General features: G+C 48.3%; 2 protein-coding genes across 3 annotated transcripts in view; one reads left to right on the top strand and one right to left on the bottom strand.

Moving 5' to 3' along the window:
* The window catches only part of IFT81 (intraflagellar transport 81), a 188,216-nt gene that overhangs the window by 24,987 nt on the left and 144,833 nt on the right, over nt 1–18,396 (top strand). The gene's annotated exons all lie outside the window — the stretch shown is intronic.
* Nucleotides 1–18,396, bottom strand: part of P2RX7 (purinergic receptor P2X 7) — a 43,198-nt gene that overhangs the window by 3,534 nt on the left and 21,268 nt on the right. For both annotated transcript variants that reach the window (XM_062182163.1, XM_062182164.1), the window contains 6 exons: nt 17,991–18,120; nt 16,889–17,025; nt 6,845–6,935; nt 5,128–5,193; nt 4,891–5,040; nt 2,854–2,955 (listed from right to left, as the gene is read on the bottom strand). In XM_062182163.1, the coding sequence (XP_062038147.1) occupies nt 2,854–2,955; nt 4,891–5,040; nt 5,128–5,193; nt 6,845–6,935; nt 16,889–17,025; nt 17,991–18,120 (676 nt within the window). The remainder of the gene's footprint in view (nt 1–2,853; nt 2,956–4,890; nt 5,041–5,127; nt 5,194–6,844; nt 6,936–16,888; nt 17,026–17,990; nt 18,121–18,396) is intronic.

The following is an 18,396-nucleotide window of genomic DNA, read 5'->3' on the forward strand; positions in this document are numbered from 1 at the left end:
GGATCAGCGCGGTGCGCCGGCCGCAGCGCGCCTACCGCGGCGGCCATTGGAGGGTGAACCAACGGCAAAAGGAAGACCTTTCTCTCTATCTCTCTCACTGTCCACTCTGCCTGTCAAAAAAAAAGAAAAAAAAAAAATTCCTGGCTCCTGACTTCAGTACTGCCCAGCCCCCACCACTGTGGGCATTTGAGGAGTGAACCAGAGGGTGTGAGCTTTCTGGCCATTCCCTCCTCTTTCTCTTTGAACCTCAAATAGATTTTTTTTTTCTTTTTGACAGGCAGAGTGGATAGTGAGAGAGAGAGACAGAGAGAAAGGTCTTCCTTTTTGCCGTTGGTTCACCCTCCAATGGCCGCTGCAGCCGGCGCATCTCGCTGATTCGAAGCCAGGAGGCAGGTGCTTCTCCTGGTCTCCCATGCAGGTGCAGGGCCCAAGCACTTGGGCCATCCTCCACTGCCTTCCCGGGCCATAGCAGAGAGCTGGCCTGGAAGAGGGGCAACCGGGATAGAATCCGGCACCCCAACCGGGACTAGAACCCCGTGTGCCAGCGCCGCAAGGCGGAGGATTAGCCTGTTAAGCCACAGCGCCGGCCAGATTTTTATTTTTAAAACAAGATTTTATGTATTAATTTTAAAGGCAAAGTTACAGAGAACGGGAAATATAGATTGGTCAATTGATCGATCAATTGATTGATCTTCCATCTACTGGTTTAGTCCTGAAATTTGCTGTAATAGCAGGGGCTGGGCCAGACCAAAGCCAGGAGCCTGGAACTCCATCTGGGTCTCCTGTGTGGGTACAGGGGCTCAAGCACTTGGGCCATTTTCTGCTGCTTTCCCAGGCACATTAGCAGGGAGCTGCAGCAGAAGTGGAGCAGCCGGGACTCGAGCCAGTGCTCATGTCGAATGCCAGTGTCGCAGGTGGCAGCTTAGTCTGCTGTGCCACAATGCCAGTTCCTCAAATAAACTTTTTAAATAACTGAGTATTTATTGTATATAAGTGTTCACAGAAGCACTCTTCACAATAACCAAAAGACAGAAACATCAATTGTGTGTCCATTAATTGAAGAATAAAACAGACATGATGTGTCCATATAATGGAATATTACTTAGTCATAAAAAATACTGATACTGACACAACATGGATAAACCCTGAAAGAATGCTTAATGAGAGAAGCCAGACATAAGAACACCACATAGTATATGATTCCCTTTATACAAAATGCCTGAAACTGGCAAATCAACAGACAGAAAGTAGAGCAGCAGTTGGCCAGGGGTGAAGGGAAGTAGCTACTTAATGCACACAAGGTTTCCTTTAGGGGTGATTGGAAAGTTTTAGAATTAGACAGTGGTCATGGTTTCATAGCATTGTGAATGTACTAAATGTCACTGAATTGTACACTTTAAAATGGTTAAAGTAGTAATTTTTATATTCACACGCACACACACACACACATGTTTCATGTAAGACCTAAACTCTACAAGGACATTACAGGAATGATCATTCAAAATGAGATATATAAATCTTTGATATTAGCAAATCAAATCCAGCTTTGACTATAAAGTATTGTATCACATTCAAATTAAGTTTATTTCAGAAATACAAAAATCAACCTGTATAATGACCACATAACAAGAAAACAAAAGGAAACTAGGAACATAAAGGAGTATTTTTAATCTGATAGCGCATTCCAAAAAGAGTACTGTAGACACAGACTATTTTAAAAAATCCATGGAAAATAGGTAAGTTTCTTGGTACATTTTTAAAAAAAATCTATGCATAGTTTTTTTCATAGTACACATTTCCCATGAATTTTTAAAGACCCTCAGGTACTATAGCAAACAGTGAAATGGAAAAGCTTTCTCTCTGAGGGGAGGAGACAGTGATGCCTGTGGTACCGCTGGGTCCCTGCCAATGTTAAACAAGAGATACTAGGAGGGAGCAGAGAAGGATTCTTCCTGAGAACCAGCAGAGGGGGTGAGGGCCCTGCCAACACCTTGGGTCAGACCTCTGCCTTCCAGAACCGTGACACTGTACATTTCTGTTTGAAGCCATCCAGCTAGTGGGAATTCGCAGCCCAGGGAAACTATGAGTTAGTAATGGTGAGCCCGAACTCTGGGCAGTGCAGCACTGTTGGTGAGTAGCTACAGCAACCAGCTCGGCCATTCTCTCAGGAATTACCCAACAGGGTGCCATGTGGGGAATCGCAGCCCTGTTGGCATTAGCACCCCAGTAGAAACCAAGTAGGAACACCCCCCCTTCTGGAGAATGGATAAATAAACTGGATGTTTACAAAATGGAAGATACACAGCACAGAGAGTGAACTGTTGCTGTATGCAATGTCATGGACAGCACACGAGAGTAGCATTGAGTGAAAGGAACCAGACACTCTACAGACTATATACGGAATGTACACCTAGGGTTCTGTTTTCACAGGATTCTGGAAGGTGTAAAATTGATCTTTGGATACAGGATAATGACTGCTGGTTTACACGTTACACAGTGACTTAGGTCTAAGAGCCAAGGAACACGGTAAGGGCAAGATCAGAGCCAACAAGGCAAACAAATCTCAGTTCCTCACGTTGGCCTCTGAGTGCCCTCAGCAAAAGCCCACCCAGCTCACTTCCTCTGAAACCCTTCTATGTAGAGCAGGTTAGGACACTTAAGGGTGGTTAGTGATGGGATACAGTCCTAAAAGAATATTCAGTTTTGTAATGTGGTTGCTAGCTACGTCATTCATCAATTATGATTAGTTCAAACTTCTAGATGTGTTTATATTTAATAGTAAATCATATATATATATATATATATATATACACACACACACACACACTAAAAGGACCAAATATTGTAACTTACTGGGATTTTTTGGCCTGGGACATCCTGCAGACTTTTCCCAAGTAGCTGCTGGTCCACCATCCGAATGTGGGGTTCATCCACAAAGGACACATACTTTAGTGTCTAGGAAAGGAAAGTAAAAAAGTTTGCCCATTTTGTACAGAAAGATAAGAATTGCCTTTCTACTTTCTATCTATCTAAAGACAACCTCATTCCCACTGACCAGCTGTCAAACTGGTGAACAAATTAACCAAAAACTTTTGCTAGCCAAGAATGAATGATTTCTGAGTCTAAGAGTAAACCATAAAAGGAACCCTTTTGCCTTACCTTGTAGGCTCAGCCTGTCCACAGCAGACTGCCTAACAGTTTTAGGTCCACCAAATGCTATGCCAGATTCCTTTGTTGTATTCTCTCAATATCAGTTACTCTGGATTTTCTAGAAAGTTATACCACCACAGCTTCAATTATTGTGTTTGTAAAATTTCATCCCGCCTTGGGCCATGAAATGGTGATTATTTCTAGTTGCAAAAATGAGCTCTGACTTCACTGTGCATCCACAAACAATGGACAATGAATGTGCATTGAGCTGCTGGCAGGAAGGGCACTGATGTCCTTGGATGTGGGGAAGACAAGGGAGCCCTCTCTGTTCTTTAGGTGCCAGAGGTTTCTCTGGTGGGGAGTATCGTGCAGTAGAGTGCAGAGGACCTGCTTAATCGAGTTCAAATCATCGAACCGAAGCAAGTCACATGAGGCTTGTGTTCCCCTGACACTGCCCCCCCCCCCCAGCCTAAGCTCATTTCCAGAAGCAACCACAGTTACTGTGTTTGTGGGTGCCTAGTACTTTCTTGTATACACAAGTATTGTATAATAAAATAGACATGTAGGGGCCGGCACTGTGGTGTGGTAGGTAAAGCTGCCGCTTGCCATACAGGCATCTTCTATGGACGCTGAGTCACATTCCGCTGCTGGAAAAGCAGTGGAAGGTGACCCAAGTGCTTAGAACCCTGTACCCACATGGGAGATCTAGATGAAGCTCCTGGCTCCTGGCTTTGGCCTGGCCCAGCCACAGAGATATAGGCCATTTGCGGAATGGAGCGGCAGATGGAAGATCTCTCTCGGTCTCTGTAACTATGCTTTTCCAATAAATAAATGCATCTTTTTTTTTAAAAGAAAGAAATATAGAAAATATATAGAATTTATGTTTGTAGTTGCTTTAACCTCACACCATACTTATTGTGCTGCTTGCTTTATTAATCTCAACAAAATGCATTAATGCATGGCTCATCCAGGATCTGTAAGCTTGTGGCTATGGATGTGCATGCTGAAGTTCCTCTTAGCTCTGACACGTTCCTGCCATATCACTTTGGACAGATTATTGAGCCTTCCTGTACCTCAGCTTACTCCTGTTTAGAAAGACATAATAGGGGCCGGCGCTGTGGCGTAGCGGGTAAAGCCTCCGCCTGCAGTGCTGGCATCCTATATGGGTGCTGTATCGAGTCCCAGCTGCTCCACTTCCGATCCAGCTCTCTGCTAATGGCCTAGGAAAGTAGTGGAAGAGGGCCCGAGTCCTTAAGACCCTGCATTCACGTGGGAGACCTGGAAGAAGCTCCTGGCTCCTGACCTTGGGGTGGCCCAGCTCCGGCCATTGTGGCCATCTGTGGAGTGAATCTGCAGATGGAAGACCTCTCTCTCTCTCTCTGCCTCTCTGTAACTCTGCCTTTCAAATAAACAAATAAATCTTTTTTAAGAAAAACTGAAGTGCCACTATTATGTCTTTTTTTTTTTTTTCATCAGTAGGGCTGTTGTGAGGATTCCTTGAATAGATATATATAACATTTAGAAGTACTATACAGATCTTTTGATATTATGATTGTCTCCCATTTAAAAAAAAAATTTACTCAGGACCAGACAGGAGGATCTCACAGGCCGTAGATGGAGGCTGTGGGGAGCGGAGGTGGGGGAGTGGGGGTGGGTATTGGCTGCACACAGGACATCCCACAGCCCTGACCCAAGGGAAGCCGGGAGTGTCTGGCATCCTCCATCCATGGCACAGCTCACCCGCCTTGGCTCCACAAGAGACTCGTACTTCTTCCTGTGGTAGTACTCGTTGGCCGCACAGGGCTCGCAGCACTTGCAACAGGGATAGATGTGGGAGCGGCAGCAGTTGCTGGAGTAAGTGTTGATGAGAAAGTCGATGCACACAGTGGCCTGGGGGAAACCCAGACAAGCAGCAGGGGAGTGAAACTTCCTCTTGCAAAATCACTTTCTAAGAGCGTAGGAAAGGGAATCTCTTACCAAACCAAAGTAGGAGAGGGTTGAGCCGATGTACACTATCAGCTGGATGATGTCAAATTTTCCTCCCTGAAAACAGAGTGGGAGAGGTGACTCAGCTGAAATTCAGAGATGTTGTTTTGCTGTAAGTTGCAGTTGTTGGTTCTAGCGTGAAGTAGGCCTAGTTTTTTTTTTTTTTTTTTTTTTTTTAATTTGACAGGCAGAGTTAGACAGTGAGAGAGAGAGAGAGAGACAGAGAGAAAGGTCTTCCCTCTGTTGGTTCACCCCCCAAATGGCTGCTACGGCCGGCGCACTGCGCCGATCCAAAGCCAGGAGGCAGGTGCTTCCTCCTGGTCTCTCATGCGGGTGCAGGGCCCAAGCACTAGGGCCATCCTCCACTGCCTTCCCGGGCCACAGCAGAGAGCTGGACTGGAAGAGGAGCAACTGGGACTAGAACCAGGCACCCATATGGGATGCCGGCGCCACAGGCAGAAGATTAACCAAATGAGCCACGGCGCCAGCCCCTGAAGTAGGCCTAGTTCTGCACCGAGTGCTCCCAGCAGCAGAGACTGAAGCTGGGACTGGTTTATCCTGTTTCTGCCATCCAAGGTGTCTTCGGACCCATGGCTATTTTCAACAAGAGCCCTGAACCCTCACTTTAAGCGGAGAGCCATGGACGGCTTATTGTTTTTGCACACAGGGTGAGGGTTTCAGGCCGGCTTTGCTTGGACATGGTCTGAAATGACTTCGGCAGCAGAGCAAAGGAATTTCTGCACAAAGTCTCCCCTTGGATGACCATGTGGCTCTTGCTCCTAGTGGGCTCTGCCCCTTCTCGGCTGCATCCCATCCAACCGTGTGCTGCTCATTGCCAGGTTACATAAATCACGTGCTGTCGACCAGGGCGGGGTGGGCTCTGTGGGGCTCTGCGCACCTGGCATTCTCTTTCCTCCTCTGGTGGCAGCACCTGCATCTGCTTTTGGAGGACTGACTCTCCCTCAGTCCATGTCATTTGACAGAGGGTCCAGGGGAGGCTGGCCCTCTCCTCTGGCCCCTGGGCTGGGACAGGGCTGGTCCAGGACAAGCCACTGAGAATGTAGCATGGCGTGACTGCAGTGAGTAGCGCACAGGGGGCGTGTGGCCCACACTGGGCCAATCGGAGCCTCAGGTGGCCGCTGAGACTCGGCAGGGAGGTGTTCTCTTCCCACTGGGGTTGCCATACTGGCAAGAAATAAGCAGCTGCCTGACACAGCATGTGGAGGTGGCCCTTCAGAGGCTGACACCAGGACAGAGGGGAACAGGTGTAGGGATGGACGGACACAGATCCCTGATGACATTGGTTAAACAAATGGGTCTAGCCATGCCTGAAGCCTGTATTGACCTCTGGATTTTTCAGTTTTGTGAACCAAATGAACTCCTCTCCAATGGCGTATTTCCCCTAAGCCAACTCAACTTATATTCTATTACTTCCAAGTATTTTGCAAAAAGGATTTTGTCCTCTCTTGTTTTTTAAGTATTAGAGTATTTTCCTAAACTGAATAATAGAATGTTTTCCCCCAATCCCACTCTTGTGATTGTCGGATGGCTTCTTTATGGACAGGCTCCCTCCCGTCTTATGCCACATGCAGAATGCACAGTGCCAGCTAATGACTGCAACCAAACCCGCCCACCCTTCAAGGCACCGCAGCAGTAGTGAGGACATGGTTCCGGAACGGAGGCGCCCAGGCTGGGAGGAGAGACTTACAGTGCCAAAAACCAGAATGTCAAAACGGATCCCGAAGACTTTTATCAGAGTCCGTTTCTCAACGTTGTTTTCTTTATAGTACTTGGCGTATCTGTAGGAGGAAAAACGATCCATATTTATCAAGATCTCTTTGAAAGTGCTGGTATTTTACGAAAGGAAGAGCAAAACAGTAGCTCATCTAGTCTTCCACGTCTGTCTTGCAGCTCTGCCGCTGTTGGCAGGAAGAGCAGGGTCTGAGTCCATCCGTGACTCTCTGTGGCCACCTGCAACCAAATGTGACCCCCTCGACATTCCCCCATCACAGAGTGAGTGACATCAGCTTTAAGATTAAAAGGAGAGTGGCCCGTGCCGTGGCTCACTAGGCTAATCCTCTGCCTGTGGCACTGGCATCCCATATGGGCACTGGGTTCTAGTCCTGGCTGCTTCTCTTCCAGTCCAGCTCTCTGCTGTGGCCCGGGAAGGCAGTGGAGGATGGCCCAAGTGCTTGGGCCCTGCACCCGCATGGGAGATCAGGAGAAGCACCTGGCTCCTGGCTTCAGATCGGCATAGCGTCAGCCATGGCGGCCATTTGGGGGGTGAACCAACAGAAGCAAGACCTTTCTCTCTCTCTCTCTCACTGTCTAAATCTATCTGTCAAATTAAAAAAAAAAAGATTAAAAGGAGCAATTTTTAAGCAATGCAGGATTAATAACTAGAAGAAATTTTAAAAATATTTAAAAATTTAAAAACTTCAAGTCATCTGATTATCCCTTAAGGGAGAAAAATATGTTTGGCTTCTCAAACAAAGTTGGGGTGTGAATCGTAGCTACCAAGGACTGGATGAGGAACAGGTGCACTTCTGCCGTCTGTTCCAACTGTTCTGTCCCAGATTCTGGGTTTGCTGTGTGGCGACCTTAATCACAGCCCAGCGTGAAGGCTGAGGTGGTCCTGTCTCCCCATGGTCCCATGATCTGGTTTCTCTGAGCTCATGGCAGCCATGCTGTAAACACTCCAACAACCTGCCACACACCACTCTAACATTTCCCCTTAGGGGCAGGTGGGGTCAGGGCCAGACAGCTAGAGACCACCACTGTGTCCTGCAGCCCAGGGACCTTGCTCAGATCAGCCACCCCCAAGATGGTCTCCAGCCCTGCCTTGCCGCCTTCATGGAAAACAGTGAAGGGTCCGGGTCATGCTTTCCCCCTTGCTTCTGCCTCCTGACCGAACCTGGTGCTTCCCCTGTGGCCCTGTGATGGGGCATGGCAGGGCGGGCGTGTCCCTGTCTCCTGGGACATGTGTGCAGCGAATCCTTCTTTTCATGACGTTGACCTCTCCATGTCATCACTGGGCACCTGCATAAATTAAGAATCGGGCACAAGTTCCCCCTAGTAAGCAGCTGCCAGCCATGCTGCCATCAGGGAATATGGCCTGTTTGGTTGCTCACAAAGAATTAGGAAGGCTTAACCCACATGCCTGGTGGGCCTTCGGAATCTGTTCCTTCCTCTCACCCCCGCTATGTGGCTGGTTTTAGAGAAGGGTCTGTATTATTTTCCCTGAGTTCCTAATTCACCGTCTACTTATGGGAGTGAGGAGAGAGGGAAACGGAAGACAGATGTTCTACCTGGAGAGAGCACGGGACACCCGAAACTCTTAGACCCACGACTCCCCAGATGTGGTATTAAGGGGCTATTCTCAGGCACTTGGGTGCCACTTGCTGGCTGGAGGGCTTTCGGTTTCTTTGCATCTGGCGATCCTCATTCCAGAACAGCCTGTCCTCTGCTCCACTGAGTGATTTGTTTTTCTGTATGCAAGTCGAGGCCGCATCAGTCCTCCAAGGCCAGGGCTGGCATTACCTTCCCACGCAGATCGGTTCACTCGCGAAGGCTGGTGTTGTGCAGTGAGCACTTGAGTTCCTGCGTTCAGGATCTTGTTGAAGTGGTTCTTTAACCGAGGACAGCAATCACTCGGTGGTTCTTCTGGAGTGTGTTCAAAAGGAAGACTCCTGGGGTTCCTCCCAGAAGAGTGGTTTCAGGAAGTCTAACAAATGGTTCAGAATCTGTACAAGGACACTTCAGAAAGCTCACAAAAAATGCAATCTAAAGATTAAATTTGTTTTGGTGGGAAATAGTTTTGGAATCTGTGAATACAAGGAGTCTTCAAAAAGTTCATGGAAAATATATATTATGGAAAAACTGCAAATGGAGTTCCAATTTTTCTGCACCAAAATAAACTTATCTTTTCATTCCATTTTTCCATGAACTTTTAGAAGTACCCTTGTGTTTCTAGCAGAGGTACAAGGTGTTTCTGATGCCAGGTGCTCAGTGGTCCGCACTCAGAAGCATCAGGCCCTGAATGAGGATGTTTTTAGTGCACCGTAGTGGGTTGAGAGGTGGCTCCCAAAGAAGATATGTCCAAGAACCTAACCTCCAGCACCTGTTAAACATGATCTTGTTTGGAAATGGGATTTTTTAAAGATTTATTTGTTTATTTGAAAGGCAGAGTTGCAGAGAGAGAGAGAGAGGTCTTCCATCCACTGGTTCTCTCCCCCAAATGGCTGCAATGGCTGAAGCTGGACCAATCCGAAGCCAGGAGCCAGGAGCTTCTTCCAGGTCTCCCATGTGGGTGAAGGGGCCCAAAGACTTGGAACCATATGGGATGCTAGTACTGCGGGTGGCGGCTTTACCCACTATGCTACAGCACCAGCCCTGGAAATAGGATCTTTACAGATATGGTTAAGGTAAAGATCTCGAGGTGATATCATTCTGGATTGCGAGTAGGTCCTGGACCCAGGGACTGGTATCCTTGTAAGATAAAGGAGAGGGAGATTCAAGACCCAGAGACACAGGAAGAGGCCAGGAGGAGACAGAGGCAGAGAGGGGATGGATGCAGCCATAAGCCAAGGCATAAACACCTGGAGCCCCAAGAAGCTGGAAAAGGCAGGAAAGGGCCCTTCCCTGGACCCTTTGAGGGAGCCCAGTCCTGGGGCCACCATGATTTCACACTTCTGGCCTCTAGACCCGCGAGAGATGAATTTCCACCGTTTGAAGCCACCAAATCTGCAGTAATTTGTTACAGCAGTCACAGGAAGCTAACACACACACACTCACACCCTGGGACCTGAGAAGTACATCAAGCATTCTGTGTGGCTCTGCCCTACGTGACACGTGTTGTTATGAGCTAGCTGAATCCCACATTTGCCCAGGAAGGATTTGCCATAGATCTTTTCTGTATAGGGCAAAATTCAATGATGCGATCATCTCCTTCAACTTCCCGTGTTTTGGAACGTTACTTGTTTCTCAGAATACCTGTAATCTCCTTCTCTCTTTGAGGCTATTTGAAAATAACTTGTTCACTTAACCATCTGATCTCCACAATGTATTTTTGACCAAAGATTTCTTCTAGCGCTCACTGCAGACAACAAATGCTCAAACACCTTGTTCTAAAAGAACATCAACATCAGAACCATCTCCGGTCTCCAGAAAGCTCAGATCTCTCCAGGAGCTAATGTTCTTAGGCTCAGCTCAGAGGCCCCCAGGGACATTTGCCAGCGTCTGATTGGTGCACAGCTCTGCATGCTTCTGCAGACTGCTAAAGAAGCAAGCGGAAGGGCAGTCAGGGGACCACTGACCCCCTCTTCTCTTCTGGCCACATGCCTTTTCAGCAGAGCCCCAGGGGGTGGTCAGAGCTGGCTTCAGGGCCCTGGATGGAAAGCCACCGACCCAGTAGAGGCAAAAACCATCAGCCAGCCTTTAAGTCAGGGGTCTCAAATGCAAATGCTTACAGGGACCAAGAATAAGCAACAAGGAGTGGTGGGGACAGTGACCAAGAAACACACACCCTTTCTGGAGGGGACCACCAGTACGCAGCTGCTTCCAGTGACTGCCGGGTAGGATGTGGACCTGGGGCCGTCAAGTTGTCTAGATATTTGTTGAATAGTTTAATTTTTCAAAAAAGGCAGGAAGTTATGTAGCATGCCTCAAGTTTTAAAACATTGTGCAGATCAAGATAAACAAAAATAATAAAACATAGCTAAGGACCGACTGCCAGTTTTTGATACTGCTCTGAGTAAAATATAAACAGATCCGATTGCTTGAGCAGACCCTCCAGAAGCAAGAATGCTAGTGGGAGGCTTAGGGAGCTGTGTGTGTGTGTGTGTGTGTTCCTGCACGCACTCACATGCACAGATTAAGTAGACATTCTGTTTTACTCAGTCTCCCAGGAAGCTAGCAACCCAGTTGTAGAGAAGTATTCAAGTAAAACATCCAGAAGGAAAGTACGCTTTGAGTGCTGGCCGATAGCGGGCACGATCGGCACCTCTCAGACTTCCCGGTGCACACGAGTCTCCCGGAGATCCTGTTCAAGTGCAGGTTTTGACTTAGTGCATCTAGGGGGAGTCTCAGATTCTGTATCAAAACCAAGCCGGTTCTAGGACCGCACTCAGAGTGTGGAGGCACTCGAACCAGGGCCCACCCCCAGAGGGTCTGTAATTCAGAGATCCAGGATGGGCCCGAGAACGCGCATTTCTAGCACGTTCAAGATGCCTCAGCCTCAGATGCTAAAAGGAATCAGAGGAGTGAACGGTTTTTCCTGGTTGCTTCCTGCAACGTGGGCTCCCGTCTGCAGCTTTTCCTCTGAACCAGGAAGGCAAGGCAGGGCTGCAGGGCTCCCAGCCCTGTGCTTGGAGGGGCTTCCCTGCTGGCATCTGGCCCTGTCACACTATCTTTGTTGATCTTCTTTGAAACTCTTACCATCTTAAATGATGTAGCTGGACTTGTTCTTCTCCTTTGTGGTATAGTCTACATATAACACAACGTGTGTGCCCAAAGGAGCCCTTCCGTTCCGTGAGTTTTGACAAGCGAATACTCTTGAGTAATGTGTATGCCCCATCCAAATCTAGAATGCTCCATCATCCCAGAGAACTCCCTGCATTCGTTTCCAATCCAGCTCTACTCTCTTCCCCGATCTCCAGCCCAGCGACTACAGTTTCATCTTGTGTCAGAGTTTTGCCTGTGCTTGAACTTCCTGCAGATGGCCTTATACAGAAGGTTTGACTTCTTTCACTCGGCTTCATGTCTGTGGGACTGATCCAGTTATGCTGGTGCAAGTACCAGTCGTTTGTTCTTCTTTATTTATATCAAGTAATATTTTATTATGTAAGGGTACTCCAGAAAGTTCACGGGGGCAGGCATTTGGTACAGTAGCCTGTTAGAGTGCCTGATCATGGTCCTCACTCTGCATCCGACCAAGCTTCACCCAGGGAGGCAGCAGGTGACTGTGTAAGTACTTAGGTCCTTGCTACCCACATGGGAGACCTGAATGGAGTTCTGGGTTCTTGGCTTTGACTTGACCCAGACCTGGCTCTTGTGGGCATTTTGGGGGTGGGGGGTGGTGGATCAGTGGATGAAAGATATCTCCATCTCTCTGCCTTTCAAGTAAAGTGAAAATAAATTTAAAAATTTTTTAAGTTCATGGGAGATAGATATAAAAGAAATGTGTATTTTAGAGCAAATTTTTTTGAAATCCAAGCTTATGAGTATAAATATACCATAATTATCTATTCACTTGTTGATAGACACTTGGGTTGCTTCTGCTTTTCGGCCATCGTGAAGAAGGCTGCTATGAACACTCGCGAACATCTGTGTGCGTGGACATACACTTCCATCCCCTTGGATGCAATATCTAAGAACAGGTTCCTGGGATTTCTAGATTGCAGGGTAGATGTGGGCATAGCTTCATGGGAGACTTCCCCACAGTTCTTGAATGTGGTTGAACGTTTTGCACTCCCACCAGGAAAGGAAAGTTCCAGTTGCCCATCTCCTTCCTGGCATTTGGAGTTACCAACCTTTGAAAATTTTGGCCACTCTAGTGGGCATGTAGTTGCATCTTATTGTGGCTTTGATTTGCATTTCTTTGATGACTAATGATGTTGAGTTGATGGAATCTGTCATTTACTTATATTTTTGCCCACTTACTCTTACTAGAATATAAGTTCAAGAAAGTAGTGACCTTGTGTATTTTGTTTACTGATCCATGCTGATTGGCACATATTTTTCTGCTATATATTTATATATCCATGGTTTATTTATTTTAAAGGTTGAGAGAAACAGAAAGAGACAAAGACAGAGAGATCTGCCATCTCCTGATTCATTCCCCAAATGGCTGGAACAGCCAGGATTAAGTCAGGAACAAGGAACTCTATCCCTGTCTCCTATGTGGGTGGCAGGGGTCCAAGTACATGGGCTATTTGCTGCTGCTTTCCCAGGCACATTAGCAGAAACCTGGGTCAGAAAAGGAGTAGCTGGGACTTGAACCAGCACTCAGATAAAGGATGCTAGCATTGCAAGTGGTGGCTTAACCTGCTGTGCCACCATGCCGGCCCCTCTGCAGTATATATTTGATGACTGAGTATATGGAAAATGCCAATATAAGTTCCTTACTGACTTTTCAGGTAAACTATAGAGGCATTATGCTAGAAGTATACTTGGCAACTCTCTGGGCCGGTGCTGTGGTGTAGTGAGCTAAGCCTCTGGCCTGCACTGCCAGCATCCCACATGGGTGCTGGTTCGTGTGCTGGCTGCTCCTCTTCTGATCCAGCTCTCTGATTATGGCCTGGGAAAACAGTGGAAGATGGCCCAAGTTCTTGGACCCCTGCCGCAACATGGGAGACCCAGAAGGACCCCCTGGTTTCTGGCTTCAGATCGGCCCAGCTCCGGCTGTTGAGGCCATCTGGGGAGTGAACCAGCGGATGGAGGACCTCTCTCTCTGTCTTTCCCTCTCTGCCTCTCAAATAAATAAATAAACAAATAATCTAAAAAAAAACCTTATTAAAAAAAAAAAACTTGGCAGCTGTCTCTGAAAAGGCAACAGCATAAGCCTATTTTGAGTCTGGACTCAAGGCCCAAAATGACGAATTAGAACCATGGTCACAGAAACCTGTCTGACACCTACAGACAGTGATGGGTCACAGAGACCGTTAGGGCCAAGTTACTACTGGGTCCAGGCTGAAAACATGAGGTAGACATAGCAGTTACGGTGGAAACTAAGTTAGGACTTCACAGGAACACCACTGGGCTAAAGTCAGGAGCAGAGGGGAGAGCTGTGTGGAGGTGAAAACAAGAATGAGTCCACACCAGGCCAGTAGGGAGAAGCCTAGGAGGGCAAAGGAGCCAAACACTCCAGCGACTTCAGAGGGTCGAAGTCCAGGAGCCAGAAGCATCCATTTTGCACTAGAAAGAAATTTTATTTTTTTATTATTTTTAAAAAAATATTTATTTATTTACTTGAAAGTCAGAGTTACACAGAGAGAGAAGGAACAGCAGAGAGAGAGAGAGAGAGAGGTCTTTCATCTGATGGTTCACTCCCCAGATGTCCTCAATGGCCGGAGCTGCACTGATTTGAAGCCAGGAGCCAGGAGCTTCTTCCAGGTCTCCCATGCGGGTGCAGGGGCCCAAGGACTTGGGCCATCTTCTACTGCTTTCCCAGGCCATAGCAAAGAGGTGGATTGGAAGAGGAGCAGCCGGGACTAGAACCGGCGTCCATATGGGATGCCAGCACTGCAGGCAGTGGCTTTACCCGCTATGCCACAGAACTAACCCTGAAAGAAACTTTAAAAATAAGACAGCAACACAGGTGAAGAAGCAATGTGTCCCAAGTATCCAGAATCTGCCAGGGACCAGTGCTGTGGCACAGCAGATTAAGCCATTGCCTGCAGCATCAGCATCCCATATGGACACTGTTTCAAGTCCTGGCTGCTCCACTTCTGATCCAGCTCCCTGCTAACACACCTGGGAAAGCAGCAGAGGATGGCCCAAGTCCCCGGGCCCCTGCATCCACGTGGGAGACCTGGAAGAAGCTCCTGGCTCCTAGTTTCAGCCTGGGCCAGCCCTAGCTGTTGCAGCCATTTGGGGAGTGAGCCAGCGGATGGAATATCCCCATCTCTCTCTCTCTCTGTCTCTCCTTTTCTCTGTAACCCTACCTTTAAAAAAAACAAAACTACAAGACTCTTCAAATTTTCTTAACACAGGGATTTTCAGTCAGTATGGCAGCCTGAGCTTAGGATGGATTGACTTGGGATTTTCCAACCTTACAGTGCTGCAAAAGCAACACGCATTCAGTAGACACTGTATCTGGGATCCTGAATGTGGATCTTTTTGGGGAGCTTGCACTTTGCTCTGTGTGACGCTGGATGGCGGCTGCAGCCACAGCTCCCAGGCAGCCCCAAGGTCACAAGGAGAGAACAACCAACACTCTAGTGTGTTGCCATTCTGTGATGTCCGGGATTTTAGGTGGAATCAATGCATTTACTACTCAGGACATTTTCATGTGACCTCACTGTAAGTCAAGATGCACCTGCACAGGAAGCCTTGCCATCTCCACCACTACGTCCCTTCTCATACACATAGAAGTGCAAGACAAAGTCCTATCATTATATTGCTGATCACGAAACAAGAAAGATTTTCCTATGTGCTAGACATGAGCAGTGAGTGGGAATTGAAGCCATGTGACCACCCCTCCCCCTCCAGAGTCCATGAGTTTGAGCATGATTGTAGGACAGAGGGCTAGGACAGCAGATAGGGTCCACTTAGCTGAGTGAAGAAATCGGAAGGGCAGAAATTAAGCTAAAAACTGATTCACAGTTGGTAGATGCCACACATCCTTGGTAGGAACAATTACAAAATTCCGTGACCCCAGCTCCCCAGAGGAATGCCTCCATAAGCCTCTGCACACAGAGAACTTGCATCAGATGGTGCCTACTGAAGACAGACCCCCACAAATATTCCAAAGCCCATGAGGAGAAATGCCACCTAAGTTACTTTGGATAAGAAATCAGCATGCAAAGAACCATACAGTAGAATGGACAAAAGTAGTTGGATCCATAAGGGAAGAATGGAACTCCCTGAACATGATAGGTGGCTTGGAAAGAGAACCAAATAAAAATCCTGCCTGTGAAACTTATGGCCATAATTTTTTTTAAGTCTGGAAGCATATGATAAACTGTTTATCGCCTTTGATCCATTCATTCTACTCCTAGAAACTCATCCTAAAGAAAACAACCTGGATTTCGAACAAAGGCTTTTGTACAAAGAGGTATACTGCAGTTACTTAGAAACAAATGCTGGCAGCAGGCCAGTGGTGGAGGAGCAGGTGAGGGAACCATGAGACGGGAGCGAGAGAGTGTACGACCTGGAGTCAGAATGACTGGAGTTAGAATGACTGGAACATCCACTTGGGTCTTGGGCCAAGCACTTCACCTGTTCTGGCTTTAAGCAGCAGCATGTTTTCCCCAGGGAATTAAGGGACCTAGAGAGAATGATGGTGAGTGCCCTGTGAGGGAGGCCCTCCCTATGTTGACGCTTTGGTCACCAGTACCACACAGCGCAGTGCTATGGTCGTGAATGTGAGTGGCTGGGCCGTGAGAGCAGCACAGTACCAAATGGGCCATGTGCATGTGTGATCCGACCTCAGGTGAGCCTTGTGAAAGAACAGGGTAGGTGAGGGAAAATCCACCCGAGGGTCAGGACTGATTATCAGAGAGTAGAGGGACTGTGACTTGTACCCTCCCTGCGCTGTTCTCTGTTCGATCATTAAAAAGATGGGGCCAGCAATGTGGTATACTGGGCTAAGACTCCACCCATGTTGCCACCACCTCAGAGGGGCACTGGTTCGAGTCCCGGCTGCTCCACTTCTGATCCAGCTCCCTTCTAATGTGCCTGGGAAAGCAGTGGAAGATGGCTCAAGTCCCCAGACCCTTGCACCCACATGAGAGACCAGATGGAGTTCCTGGCTTCAGCTTGGCCCTGCCCAGCTGTTGTGGCCACTGGGGAGTGAATCAGCGGATGGAAGATCTCTCACTATATCTCTCCTTTCCTCTCTGTATCTCTGTCTTTCAAATAAATAAACAAATCTTTAAAAAAAATTTTTGTAAAAAATCCTATCACTGCCTAGCCATTGAAGGAAGGCCTTTTCCCTCATCTTGTTGCCTTGGGAACCCAAACTAGTCTGGCTCACTGCAGAGGATCAGTTCCAGGGCCGAGGGTGGCCTGAGCCTACCTGGGGCGCTGTTACCTGAAGTTGTAGCCAGGGTACAAGGACTCATTGGCGGTCTTGTCATCCAGGCGGCGGAAGCTGTATTTGGGACGGCAGTGATGGAACCACCTGTCCAAGTTGCAATCCCAGTAGATCTCAATGCCCATGATCCCTCCCTGCAGGGGACAGGAGACAGACTCTGGGGCCAGCTGGATGTGGTTACGCAACCTCCAGGCATCTCCCTGCACAGCAACGATCGCTGAAGGGAGTGTTTTCTGCCTTGAAGAAAAATGCTGATTACAGGTTTCAGAGCCTTAAGTGCAGCCCTAATCTTCGGGGTTAGATTCCCGCGGCACCTGCAAACGCAGCTCCTGGCTCTTCCTGCTGTCTTCTGAAACCCAGCTACTTAGACCTGTTTTCCTTTCATCAAACCACTCTTGCACCCAAACACCCCGTTAAAGCGGAGTTGAAAGTTGGTAGATGGGATTCAGAGCACTCCTTCCCATGCCTCTTCCACCTTATCTTCCAGTCCTCCCTGGAGAAGTTCTCGGTAGATGGTAGATGTGCTTAACCCAAGGCTCCTGGGATGGGGAGGTTATCCAGGTGGGCCTTATATGCCCCCTCTTTATCAAAGCTCCCTCTCAGAAAGATAAGTGCCTTTATAAGAGAGAGGCAGGGGGAGCCATGACCGCTGATGCAAATGCTAAGCTGTGTGCACGCTTTGAAGGTGGAGAAAGGGACTCTGAGCTGAGAAGTGCAGCTCTGCAAGGTGGAAAGGTCCAGAAAGTGGACTCTCCCAGAGCTCCGGAGGGCGTGCGGCCTTGATCTTGGCCCCAGGAAACTATTTTCAGACTGCCGCCCTCCAGAGGCATGTGAAAGTCGGTGCTGTTGGAAGCCACGGGTTTGTAGTGATTGGATCCAGCAGCCACAGGAAGCTCCTTCCCCGGAGTCCATGCTCAGAGTCGGGTGGGGTGAAGAGAGCCAAGCCCTCAGCTCTGTGTATGGATTCGCTAGACGCTCCAAGAACAGGAGCTTTCTTATCAAGATGTAGCAGCCCTGCCTCTTGGCCGGTTCACGTCCTCCATCCCCTGACACCCGCCCTCCTCACTCCTGCACCCCACCGTACAAAGACGCCACCAACCTGAACCGCTGCATCTGAAAAACGATCTCCTGTTTCCCGGAAGATATCTCCCAGCCGGAAAATGGGACACTGTGGATTCTGAGTCTTGTGGAAGGTGCACGAGATGTTTAAGCCTGGCAGGATGTTCCTCCTGTGCAGATAACACACACACACAGACCTCGGTCGAAAACAGAGCCACCTCTTGCCCAGAGAGCAGGTGCGGTGGTGAGCACCACCTCCGGGGACCCTTGTGCCAGAGTTGGTCTGTGTGTCCAATGTGGTGGAAGTGATGGCGTGTCCCTTCCAAGGACTGTGGCTTCCACCTTGGGTACTCTATCTCCCTCCAGTCCCTTGTTTGCTTGTCTCCCTTGATCCTTGCCATGTCCTAAGGACACTTGAGCAGGGGGAGGGAGCGGTCCACGTGCCT

This window comes from Lepus europaeus, chromosome 23 (assembly GCF_033115175.1).
Source record: "Lepus europaeus isolate LE1 chromosome 23, mLepTim1.pri, whole genome shotgun sequence".
In the NCBI taxonomy this organism is placed as follows: domain Eukaryota; kingdom Metazoa; phylum Chordata; class Mammalia; order Lagomorpha; family Leporidae; genus Lepus; species Lepus europaeus.